General features: G+C 45.3%; 2 protein-coding genes across 2 annotated transcripts in view; both read right to left on the minus strand.

The window, feature by feature from the left end:
- plekho1b (pleckstrin homology domain containing, family O member 1b) overlaps positions 1-1,284 on the minus strand; it is a 14,523-nt gene extending 13,239 nt beyond the window's left edge. Inside the window, exons 1-2 of the mRNA XM_069720272.1 lie at positions 999-1,284; positions 73-219 (exon numbers count right to left, since the gene is read on the minus strand). Coding sequence (XP_069576373.1) covers positions 73-219; positions 999-1,025 — 174 coding nt within the window. The 5' untranslated portion in view covers positions 1,026-1,284. The remainder of the gene's footprint in view (positions 1-72; positions 220-998) is intronic.
- A 4,174-nt stretch (positions 1,285-5,458) lies between these two features.
- On the minus strand, positions 5,459-12,943 carry LOC138633828 (retinol dehydrogenase 12). Its single transcript, XM_069720297.1, has 8 exons — positions 12,848-12,943; positions 11,895-12,058; positions 9,739-9,873; positions 9,197-9,388; positions 8,788-8,949; positions 8,573-8,692; positions 6,660-6,864; positions 5,459-6,557 (listed from the first exon to the last, which is right to left on the minus strand). The coding sequence occupies exons 2-8, from the start codon at positions 12,037-12,039 to the stop codon at positions 6,452-6,454; spliced, it is 1,065 nt and encodes a 354-aa protein (XP_069576398.1). The 5' UTR covers positions 12,040-12,058; positions 12,848-12,943; the 3' UTR covers positions 5,459-6,451.
- Positions 12,944-12,989: the final 46 nt, after the last annotated feature.

The raw sequence follows: 12,989 nt of genomic DNA on the forward strand, positions 1-12,989 counted from the left end.
GTCGGGGTCCTGAGCTCAGATGATGAGTGGCAGGTGTCAATCACCTGTAAGTCCCGCCCACCTCTGACTCACCTCTTTTTCACAGATGAACAGCTGGTCTCCTCTCAGAACCACGAACCGGTTCTTCCAGATCTCTCTGAAGATCCCCTTTCCGCAGAACTTCCTGATCCAGCCCACTTTATCGGGCGGAGCGTTCGGCGGTGCCGAGTCCGGCAAACCCTGAAACAGGAAACAGGAAGCTGTCAGAGCAGGTAAACAGTTCATCACACAAGGCTTAAAACTCCTCAAAACGGCTTTTAGTTTTCAGCTTTCACCAAATAAGTAGCTCAGATTTAGATCTGTTAGCATCAAACTAGCTTAGCATCTATCCAGTTTAACATCTTATTCGTTTTAAGCATCTATTGAACTTCAAATCTAATTAGCTTAGCATCTGATAAGCATAGCATTTGTTTAGTTTGTTCAGCTTAGCATTGTTGAGTCCAGTCTGTGGTGCGTTCAGGGTCTGGGTTTGGACGGTTGGTGTGAGTCCAGTCTGTGGTGCGTTCAGGGTCTCTGTTAGGACGGTTGGTGTGAGTCCAGTCTGTGGTGCGTTCAGGGTGTTTGTGGGTCAGATGTTTATTATATAAGTCCATTAAACGGCTGTAATGTGAGACCGGAGCTGCTCGGCGGATTAACCGTCACTCCGCTCCGTTTTTCTTCATGTGACTCTCCGTGACCCGGTTCTGACTCGGGTCGGTTCACTCCTGAAACACATCATGTCTCTTTGTTGTGTTTTTGTTTTTGTTTTTTTTACTTTTTAAAACTGTTTTTACATCAAACACATAAACGCCCTTATTCTGAAACCCGGAAGTCTCAGAAGCAGCGAGCGGCTCTCCTCGCCTTCAAAATAAAGGCTCGAACTAATCCTTGAGGCTTTTGTTCCTCGAGCTTCGGTTTAACGGGATAAAAGCGGCCGTCACGAGCCACCGCTGGCCGCCGTCGGTTCCGTTAACACTCACCCGTTTCCCGGAGTTGTTCTTCTTCATGCTGGCGGCTGTCAGGCTGCCGGCGGCGGTCGGACGACGGGACTTCACCCACTTTCACGGTAACTCCGTTATTCGTCCACAGTGCGCGTCACCCCGGCGGGAGGAGGAGATCAAAAAAAGCGGGTAAAAACCCGGTTAAATTCCGGTCAGGGAGGACCGGAGCCTCCGCCGCTGCTCCGCCGCTGCTCGGCTGCTGGTCCCCGGTGTGACTCTGCTCGTCGTCCCCGCTGCTGCTCGCTGCTGCTGCCGGGCTCCGCTGCGCTCTGACCGGCCGGGAGCCGCTCTGCGGTGTCCGGTTACTCCTCCTCCTCCTCCTCCTCCTCCTCCTCCTCCTCCTCCTTCTCTTTCTCCCCTGGACTCCCTGCTGGCTCAGCGGCTCCTCGGCAGCCCCACAGCGCCCCCCTCCGGTGGACCTGGAATGGGACACTGCAGATGAATACAACAGTAATACACCGATATTATATCCTCAGGATATAACTGAGTACATTTATTCAAAAACTGCACTTAAGTACAAATTGGAGGTTTTGGTACTTTAGTTTTTCCAATTTTATGCGTCTTTATACTTCCACTAAATCTCAGAGATAAATACTTTTACTTTACTACATCTGTCTGACGGTGTTATTACAGTTCAACGTCCCCTTCATGTCCAATAAAAACCACGTGTCTCCAAATACTGTATATTGATTTTAAAATAGATTTTTTTTTTAAATAAACTGAGAGATCAGATGTCAATTGATTTATATAACACATTTAAAACAATGATTCTTTTACAGACAAAAATTGTATTAATAAACTTTTTTTTTAAATCCTCTTTGAGTTCACAGGAAAACATTTATTTCTGATCTCGTCGATACAAACACGCGACGATCTGACAGACTATGAAGCATTAATGTTGATTAAACAAACCAACTGGACATAAAGTCCAAATCAGCACAATTTAAAATAACCGCAGCTGTAATATTAATCCACAAACATCATTAAAACACGGACAACTTTTACTTTTTATACTTTAAAAGACGTTTGATTTTGTGGCAAATTTACAAAAAGTATTTAAGAATACTTTGTGGAGTTTTTTCTTGTAAAATTGCAGGAATTAGCAAAAAAAAAATTTTTTTTTTTTTTTTTAAATCAAGTATTTTATGTAATAAAGTAGTTTTATTTTGACAGGTGACTTTTTTTTGCTGCAAAATTTCAAGTTGCCGCAATTATTAATGGAGATTTGATTGAATTATTGTTGACTATAAAAAAAAAACAGTCAAATGTCTGATTTCTGTGTTTCCTGAACTGCTTCCTGTAAAAATTAGGTTTGTTGGTCGTGAAGTTAAAGATAAAAGTTGTCAGCAGGATGAAACTGTGACGTCGGTCAGGATTTAAACTCTTTGTCCTTTTTTTTCTTGTTGATCCACACGGGGGAAAATGAACCAGGTCACATGAAAGAAGAAAGATTTGGAACATTTCGGCCCACGTGAGGTTTTTATTTCACGTCAGCAAGTAAAAAAATCCGTTAAAATCTGGTTCCGATGAAAAATGCAGGAAGCTGCTGACGGTCATTTGGAGGCTTCAGGTGGTCGTCAGGAGGTCTTCAGGAGGTCATCAGGAGGTCATCAGGAGGTCATCAGGAGGTCTTCAGGAGGTCTTCAGGAGGTCATCAGGAGGTCATCAGGAGGTCATCAGGAGGTCGTCAGGAGGTCATCAGGAGGTCTTCAGGAGGTCATCAGGAGGTCTTCAGGAGGTCTTCAGGAGGTCATCAGGAGGTCTTCAGGAGGTCTTCAGGAGGTCATCAGGAGGCTTCAGGAGGTCTTCAGGAGGTCATCAGGAGGTCTTCAGGAGGTCATCAGGAGGTCATCAGGAGGTCTTCAGGAGGTCATCAGGAGGTCTTCAGGAGGTCTTCAGGAGGTCATCAGGAGGCTTCAGGAGGTCATCAGGAGGTCGTCAGGAGGTCATCAGGAGGTCTTCAGGAGGTCATCAGGAGGTCTTCAGGAGGTCTTCAGGAGGTCATCAGGAGGTCGTCAGGAGGTCGTCAGGAGGTCGTCAGGAGGTCATCAGGAGGTCATCAGGAGGTCGTCAGGAGGTCGTCAGAAGGTCATCAGGAGGTCGTCAGAAGGTCATCAGGTGGAAACTTTAAAACCACCAACTTCAGAAAATATCCCAAAAAAAGAGAAATCCAGAAGATGATGTAGATGTGATCAGATCAGCAGGTGTTCACAGACCCAGCTCTCCTCAGCAGTCCTGACAGATCCAGAATCGGGGAAGGAGGGGGAGGAGGGGGGGGCGTCTGGAGCCGGTCTCAGATCTGGATCAGTGTGATAATCCGGTTCAGAGCAGTCTGGATGTGGGCAGATGTTCGATCTGATCTGGAGTCGGCCTCGGGTCACAAACTGGGTCAGAGCGCTGAACGGAAGCTGATCTGCAGATTATCCACCGACACGCTTCATTAAAGGAACAACACACTCAAAACAACAACAGCAACAACAACAGCAACAGCACCAGCAGCAGATTAGTCCTGCAGGTTCCCTCTGATCCCATTTAATCAGAAATGCGATCCAGGTCCCATTTATCATTCGCCGTTTCCGCGACAACCAGGACAAGGAATTACATACGTGTTGTTACAGGACCAGGAATTACATACGTGTTTTACACACAGGAGCACGTCCTGTGTGTAAAACACGCGCAGCAGAGCGCAGCTGCAGTGAACAGTCGGTGGTTTGGTGCTTTGCTCAGCGGCATTTCAGACACAAATGGTTTCTTTGCAGATTCAGTTTCAAACTCTGCTGCTCAACCTGGAACTCACGCCTCAAACAATAAAACTCAAATAATAGAAACCGTTCACAACGTTCCGGTTTTGTTTTTGTGAATCTGATTTATTTTCTTGTAAAATTAACCACTTTGATCTCAGAGAGTATCAGAGTTATTTTCTTCTAAATTCTGGGTTTTTCTCAGTATTTCTGTTTATCCTGGTTATCGAACAAACAAGACTGATCGACTGACCCGTAACGCACCAATCCACCCACCAAATCCAAACACACTCAAGAGGCCAGCCAACCAACCAATCACCAACCAACTAACCAACCAATCACTAACCAATCATCAACTAACCAACCAATCAATCACCAACTAACCAATCAATCACCAACAAACTAACCAACCAACCAATCACCAACTAACTAACCAACCAGGTTCCATATGATTTAAAACATGTTTCAGGAGGGAAAAATTCTCCAGTCACGTTTCAACTTCTGCCTACATTTAAATGTTAATATTTTAAGACACTGAAATTCAAACTTTTATATAAGACGAACTTTACACTCCACATTTTATATAAAGATTCAGAAACAAATATCAGACCTTCATCAAATAAAACTAAAAAATAATAAAGTGTATTCATATTGCAGCTTTTATACCAACTTTAAAAACGAAAAAATAAATAAAACTGATTCCACAGCAGTAAAAAAACAAAACATCCTTAAAGTTAAAAAACTGGGAAAAAAAATCTGGTTGATTAAAAAAAAAAAAGTGAAAACAAAATAAACAATCAAAACAGTGAGAAAGAGAAGAAGCATGTTTTCTTCTTTTCTCTGTGACTCTGCTGCCACCTGCTGGTCGTTCAGCTCTCTGCAACGGAGAAGAAACCGATCATATAAACTATAATATATAATATAAACAACTACAGACCGTCTCTCTTCTTTCCTTTCTTTCTAAAACTCTGGAGCGAGCTATCTTTGACCAACTCTCCTCCTATCTCCACCATAATAACCTTCTTGACCACCAGTCTGGTTTCAACAGACCACTCAACAGAGACGGTCCTCCTTCTGTCTCTGAGCAGCTTCACACTGCTAGAGCAGCCTCTCTGTCCTCTGTCCTGATCCTTCTGGACCTTCTGCTGCATTGGACACAGTGAACCACCAGATCCTTCTTTCCTCCTTCAGGACCTCGGTGTCTCAGGCTCTGCTCTCTCCCTGTTCTCATCCTACCTCAACGACCTCACCTACCGGGGAACTTGGAGAGGATCTGTGTCTGAACCTTGTCCTCTCACTACTGGTGTCCCTCAAGGTCAGGAGAATACGTCCCCTTCTCACTCAGAAGGAGGTCCAGGTTCTGGTCCAGGTTCTGGTCCAGTGTACATCCAGGACATGGTCCAACCTTACATCCCAACCCGTTCACTCTGCTCCTCCTCCTCTTCCTCCTCCTCTCCTCCTCATCTTCCTCCTCCTCCTCTCCTCTTCCTCCTCCTTTCCTCCTCCTCCTGCTCTTCCTCCTCCTCCTCCTCTATGACTCTGAATCTCATCAACATCACAGGAAGAAGCAGACGGAATAAAGTCCAGTGAAATTAATTTTTAAAAACAAAGAAAAAGTTGAACTAAAATTTAAAAAGTACATTTCAAACAGAACTAACAAAGTCGAGAGCAAAAAAATGAGAAATGTGTTTATCAGGTTGGATTCATTTATTTGATTTGATTTGAATCTAAATTTACAAACACTTTGAAACAAAGAACAGAAAAAAAAACTCTGTCTTCAATGAAGCAAAAACACAGAGAGGAACATGGAGGGAACATGAGGAGAACATGAGGAGAACATGGAGGGAACATGAAGAGAACATGAAGAGAACATGAAGAGAACATGGAGGGAACATGAGGAGAACATGAGGAGAACATGGAGGGAACATGAAGAGAACATGGAGGGAACATGAGGAGAACATGGAGGGAACATGAAGAGAACATGGAGGGAACATGAAGAGAACATGAAGAGAACATGGAAGGAACATGAGGAGAACATGGAGGGAACATGAAGAGAACATGAAGAGAACATGGAAGGAACATGAGGAGAACATGAAGAGAACATGAAGAGAACATGGAGGGAACATGAGGAGAACATGGAGGGAACATGAAGAGAACATGGAGGGAACATGAGGAGAACATGAGGAGAACATGGAGGGAACATGAAGAGAACATGGAGGGAACATGAAGAGAACATGAAGAGAACATGGAGGGAACATGAGGAGAACATGAGGAGAACATGGAGGGAACATGAAGAGAACATGAAGAGAACATGGAGGGAACATGAGGAGAACATGGAGGGAACATGAAGAGAACATGGAGGGAACATGAAGAGAACATGGAGGGAACATGAAGAGAACATGAAGAGAACATGGAAGGAACATGAGGAGAACATGAAGAGAACATGAAGAGAACATGGAGGGAACATGAGGAGAACATGGAGGGAACATGAAGAGAACATGGAGGGAACATGAGGAGAACGTGAGTTCAAACTTGTTCTGTAAACATTAAAAACTAAACATGAAGCTCCGCCTCCAGAACAAACTAACAAACGGATCAACGTCAGATTTCCTATTTATTCGGTTCTTCTGTCAACCCGATGGGGGCGCTGCAGTCTGTCTGCCTACCGAACGCAGAGGTCACATTCAGAGGTCAACATGTGTCCTTTAATCCGACCAATCGGGCGCTCTCCTCCCACAGCTTCCTCCCGGCGGCGTCGTCCCGCCCCTCCGGAGCCACTTCCTGCTCTGCACAGTCACTGAAAACACACACATACGCATCTTTGTGACTTGTGAGGACTCTGCATTGATTTTCATCGACTCTGTAACGTTACAGATAAAAATCCGGTCTCGGCGCCGACCTGAAGTAGCGGCCGGACCGCCCCTCCAGGCCCGGCGTCACGGCACAGTACACGCTGGTCTGGCAGCCCTGCCGGGGCGTCTTCATGAGCAGCAGGGACGGGAGGCTCAGCAGCGCCCCCAGCAGGGGGAACCAGCCCTCCACATGACGACCCAGCTCGGTCCGGATCACGCCGGGGTGGAGACTGAAGGACGACACGTCAGAGTCTGGAGGACAGAGGAGGACGGGGGAGGACAGTGTCAACAGGTGTGTTTATTACAGGTGCTTCAGTCATCGCAACAGCCAATCACATCGCAGCTCTGACCTCAGTCGTTCCCTGAGTGTTTCTGGTGTGTATATATTTTCAGGGACATCTGAGTGTTTCTGGTATTTGTGAGGACCGCTGAGTGTTTCTGGTATTTGTGAGGACATCTGAGTGTTTCTGGACCTCTGAGTGTTTCTGGACCTCTGAGTGTTTCTGGTATTTGTGAGGACCTCTGAGTGTTTCTGGTATTTGTGAGGACCTCTGAGTGTTATTGGTATTTGTGAGGACCTCTGAGTGTTTCTGGTATTTGTGAGGACCGCTGAGTGTTTCTGGTATTTGTGAGGACCGCTGAGTGTTTCTGGTATTTGTGAGGACATCTGAGTGTTTCTGGTATTTGTGAGGACCGCTGAGTGTTTCTGGTATTTGTGAGGACCGCTGAGTGTTTCTGGTATTTGTGAGGACATCTGAGTGTTTCTGGTATTTGTGAGGACATCTGAGTGTAATTGGTATTTATGAGGACATCTGAGTGTTTCTGGTATTTGTGAGGACCTCTGAGTGTTATTGGTATTTATGAGGACACCTGAGTGTTTCTGGTATTTGTGAGGACCGCTGAGTGTTTCTGGTATTTGTGAGGACCGCTGAGTGTTTCTGGTATTTGTGAGGACATCTGAGTGTTTCTGGACCTCTGAGTGTTTCTGGTATTTGTGAGGACCTCTGAGTGTTTTTGGTATTTGTGAGAACCTCTGAGTGTTTCTGGTATTTGTGAGGACCTCTGGGTGTTTCTGGTATTTGTGAGAACCTCTGAGTGTTTCTGGTATTTGTGAGAACCTCTGAGTGTTTCTGGTATTTGTGAGAACCTCTGAGTGTTTCTGGTATTTGTGAGGACCTCTGGGTGTTTCTGGTATTTGTGAGAACCTCTGAGTGTTTCTGGTATTTGTGAGAACCTCTGAGTGTTTCTGGTATTTGTGAGGACCTCTGAGTGTTTCTGGTATTTGTGAGGACCTCTGGGTGTTTCTGGTATTTGTGAGGACCTCTGAGTGTTTCTGGTATTTGTGAGGACCTCTGAGTGTTTCTGGTATTTGTGAGGACCTCTGAGTGTTTCTGGTATTTGTGAGAACCTCTGAGTGTTTCTGGTATTTGTGAGGACCTCTGAGTGTTTCTGGTATTTGTGAGGACCTCTGGGTGTTTCTGGTATTTGTGAGAACCTCTGAGTGTTTCTGGTATTTGTGAGGACCTCTGGGTGTTTCTGGTATTTGTGAGAACCTCTGAGTGTTTCTGGTATTTGTGAGGACCTCTGAGTGTTTCTGGTATTTGTGAGGACCTCTGAGTGTTTCTGGTATTTGTGAGAACCTCTGAGTGTTTCTGGTATTTGTGAGGACCTCTGAGTGTTTCTGGTATTTGTGAGAACCTCTGAGTGTTTCTGGTATTTGTGAGAACCTCTGAGTGTTTCTGGTATTTGTGAGAACCTCTGAGTGTTTCTGGTATTTGTGAGGACCTCTGAGTGTTTCTGGTATTTGTGAGGACCTCTGAGTGTTTCTGGTATTTGTGAGAACCTCTGAGTGTTTCTGGTATTTGTGAGGAACCTCTGAGTGTTTCTGGTATTTGTGAGAACCTCTGAGTGTTTCTGGTATTTGTGAGAACCTCTGAGTGTTTCTGGTATTTGTGAGGACCTCTGAGTCGCCGGGCGAGTTCCCTGGAGAACAGGACGTTGGCCAGTTTGCTCTGCCTGTAGCTCTCCAGCGGGCTGTACGGCCTCCTGTTGAAGAACAGGTCATCAAAGTCGAGTCGACCTAAAGAATAAAAAATAAATAAATCCTACAAATCGTAAACATCACAGAAATGTCAGCGGGGTCAGGGTTCAGAGGTCAGAGGTTAGGCGTCGTACCCCCGCGATGGGCGATGGACGACACGTTGACCACGCGGCTGGGGGCGGAGCTCTTCAGCTTCGGCACCAGCAGATTGGTCAGCAGGAAGTGACCCAGATGATTAACAGCCAGCTGAGTCTCGAAACCGTCCTCTGTCAGCCATCTTGGACACATCATCACCCCTGCAGACTGACAAACAGTGAGACCGGCAGACAGACAGACAGACAGACAGACAGGCAGACAGACAGACAGACAGACAGACAGACAGACGGGCAGACAGACAGACAGACAGACAGACAGACGGGCAGACAGACAGACAGACAGACAGACAGACAGACAGACAGACAGACAGACGGCAGACAGACAGACAGACAGACAGACAGACAGACAGACAGACAGACGGGCAGCTAGACGGGCAGGTGAGCTCACCTGCGTTGTTGATGAGGATGTCCAACCGGTCTTCACTGTCCAGGAAGTCTTTGGCGAACTGTTTGATGGAGTAAACGGAGGCGAGGTCCAGATGTCTGATCACCACGTTGCCGTTTCCTGTCGACCGCCGGATCTCCTCCGCCGCCGCCTCCGCCCGGGTCAGGTCTCTGCACGCCATCACCACCCGGGCTCCTGATCCACAAAACAAACACACCCGTTTTCACACCAACCGTGTTTTGTGTCTCCCACCTCAAACTGTTTCTAAAAGAGTTCGTAGCTTCAGGTCTGTAAAATGGTTCTGATCCAGAAGTGTCTTCAGCTGCAATACCAGCGAGTGCCACTAGAGGTCGGCTCCAAAAAGCCTCCGGCTCCATAGACTCCCATTCAACTTCTCTCACCAGGGGTCATAGGTCGTAGTAACGATTAGAGAGGCTGAAAACAATTTGAGCCGATTACAAGGATTACTATTTCTTGTGAGACGTTCGAAGGGGCAGCGAGAACAGAAGAAAGAGTTGAAGTGTTTCCATGACAACCGGTCTGACCTCTGCATGCTAGCTCTCTGCTGGTCTCTTTGCCGATGCCGGTGTTCGCTCCGGTGATGAGAACCGTCTTCCCATCCAGACGAACCGAACAGCGACACGCTCCTCCTGCAACCCATCTCCTCAGGACCGCCACGCCTACACACACACACACACACACACACACACACACACACACACACACACACACACACACACACACACACACACACACACACACACACACACACACACACACACACACACACACACACACACACACACACACACACACACACACACACACACACACACACACACACACACACACACACACAGACACACACACACACACACACACACACACACACACACACACACACACACACACACACACACACACACACACACACACACACACACACACACACACACACACACACACACACACACACACACACACACACACACACACACACACACACACAGACACACACAGACACACACAGACACACACACACACACACACACATAGACACACACACAGACACACAGACACACACACACACACACACACACACACACACACATAGACACACACACACACACACACACACACACACACACACACACACACACACACACACACACACACACACACACATAGACACACACACACACACACACACACACAAACACACACACACACACACACACACACACACACACACACACACACACACACATAGACACACACACACACACACACACACACACACACAGACACACACACACACAGACACACACACACACACACACACACACACACACACACACACAGACACACACACACACACACACACACACACACACACACACACACACACACACACACACAGACACACACACACACACACACACAGACACACACACACACACACACACAGACACACACACACACAAATAAAAGTATGTTTGCAAGATACTTTCATGAATTGTAAAATAACATAAACTTATAATTTCACATATCCGCACATTATAAATTGTAAATTGGATTTAAACGTTTTGATCCGCTCCCGTTTGCCCCATTTGCAGATTTGAAACAGCCACTTCCTGTGTCCATTTCAAATTAAAAGCCCTCAGTAGACAGAAAACCATTTCTTAAGGATTTTGCAGGAACAACTGTTGAAAATAACAGAATCGTACTTTTGACTTTGTCAGATTAAAGTTATGGAAATGTACGATGTTGAATATCATGTCATCTTGACACCTTAAAAAATTATCCACAATTTCCCTTTAAGACACAAATCTTCGTTTAGATTTGACTCGTTTCACCTGAAAACAAACTGCAGCAGATATTTTTCATCTTTTGGAATTTTTTTGTCTCCGTTCATAAACTTTTAAAGAACAAGAATTTTATAATCATTTATCTGGAGAAACAGAAATAAAAGCCGGTTGGTGGAAACACAGAGTTCTTTGTTGGGAAAAAAGACGTCAGATCCTTTAAAAAAGAGCTGAATCAGCAGAAATCAGGAGCGTTGAGTTGCTCGATCGTCTGATAATCAGCTGCTGCAGCTCCACTTTTTAATGTTGAAATGTTTTTACCAGAACAGCAAAGTTACATCTCAAAAACGTTCTGGAGAACACTTCGGTTCTGGTTGTCGAAGGTCAAAGGTCAAAGGTCACCCTCCCTTCACGTTGGCTCACGGTTCTTAACGTGATATCTCACAAACACTTCGAGGGAATTTCTTCAAATTGGTCACAAATGTTCACTTTAACTCAAAGATGGACTGAAAGGATTTTGGTGGTGAAAGGTCAAAGGTCGAGGTCACCACGAGGTGACGTCTCGTGTCCCACTAAGAACTGAATATCTGCAGGATCTCTACAAACGAGGAACAAACAATTTAAATTTTGGTTTTAATTTTTTGGCTTTAAAAAGGTTCAGCACATGTAAATATTATTATTAAGTTCATTTCTTTGTTTTAAAGGATCTTTCACCATTTAAAGACACACAACTGTTTAATCAGCATTATTCAAATATTTTTAATCTAAATTTTTAACTCTTCACGCTGACGCAGGAAAATAAAGCGTCATTACTCTGAATATGAACACAGGAAGGAAGTTTTAAGATATAAAATATATTATTGATCAAGTTATTGATCGTGAATCAGAATTCTTACAGATCAGAGCGACTCCCAGCAGAGCTCCGGACCTCAGCACCAGCCCCCCCCAGCCCTCCTCCTCCTCCTCCGCCGCCGCCACCGGGTCCAAGCCGCCGCCGGCCCACGGCAGAACCAGGAACCCTCCCGGAGCCACAGATCTCATCCCTGCAGGTCGGAACAGACTGAGAGCCGAGCCGAGCCAGAGCGGGGGAGGGGAAGGGGGTAGATTAACAGATTAGAGCAGATTACGTAACGCGGAGCTGCTCTGGGATCAGTTTGGAGACCGCAGCCAGGAAGGCTCAGTGACACCCCCCCCCAACACCCCCCCTCCAACGGCTGCTTTCCAAGAACAAAGAAAAACGCCACTAACCCTTAAATCACCTTTTATCAGGGATGTCATGAGTTTTTGATTTTTCAAAGATGAAGTAAATTATGAAAAAAATATATCAGTTTGTGTGACTGTTGTCGCAACTATTTCCCAGAAGGTGGCGACAATACACATAAAACATCCACAGATCAATGATCAATGGCGCCCTCTGCAGGCAGAGACGGGAACTTTTAGAATAATTATTCGCAAGAAGAACGCTGTCATTATTTAGCTTTAATATTTCCAGGTCAATAAAGTCGGCAGGTATTTAATTATACATCGCCAAACGTTATAAAAAAAGTTATAAAACTATCCAATTTATGCCATTACTTTAATTTTTGAGGAATAACTTATTTGTTGTATCATTACTTTTATTTTATCATCTTTTCCTTTAATTGAGGCGTTCGTGGAAATTTCCTCTAACGTGCCAGAAACATTATAATTTAAAAAAAAGGTTCAATGATTCAATTAAGTGAAAACATTTATGTTGGGTTGTGATGAATTCGGATAAATAAAGCCTCATTAATTAAATCGTTGTTTAATGACAAAAAAAAAGAAAAACAACCTTCAATTAGTCAAATCTTTATTTTATAAATCTGCTTACTTTTTGACGCGTTTTTTTTTTTTATTCCACCTCGGCTGGTGACGTCACAGCTCGTGACCCCGCCCCGTCATAAAACAACAAAACCAAAATGGCGTCCTGGCCACGGAGTGCGTGCTGTTTTGGCGCCTCCCGGTCTCCGTGT

This window comes from Brachyistius frenatus, unplaced genomic scaffold (assembly GCF_029030835.1).
Source record: "Brachyistius frenatus isolate BFR_SWC_R1_liver_20210118 unplaced genomic scaffold, ASM2903083v1 Contig_237, whole genome shotgun sequence".
Classification (NCBI taxonomy): domain Eukaryota; kingdom Metazoa; phylum Chordata; class Actinopteri; family Embiotocidae; genus Brachyistius; species Brachyistius frenatus.

Bases quoted from the DNA above. Each gene is read 5' to 3' on its own strand.
- LOC138633828 (XM_069720297.1), bottom strand. From the start codon at position 12,039: ATGAGATCTGTGGCTCCGGGAGGGTTCCTGGTTCTGCCGTGGGCCGGC. The intron at 8,693-8,787 runs GTACGACGCCTA...TTTATTCTTTAG, and splicing joins GTCCATCGCCCATCGCGGGG to GTCGACTCGACTTTGATGAC. The intron at 6,558-6,659 runs GTCGGCGCCGAG...GTGTGTTTTCAG, and splicing joins CGGTCCGGCCGCTACTTCAG to TGACTGTGCAGAGCAGGAAG.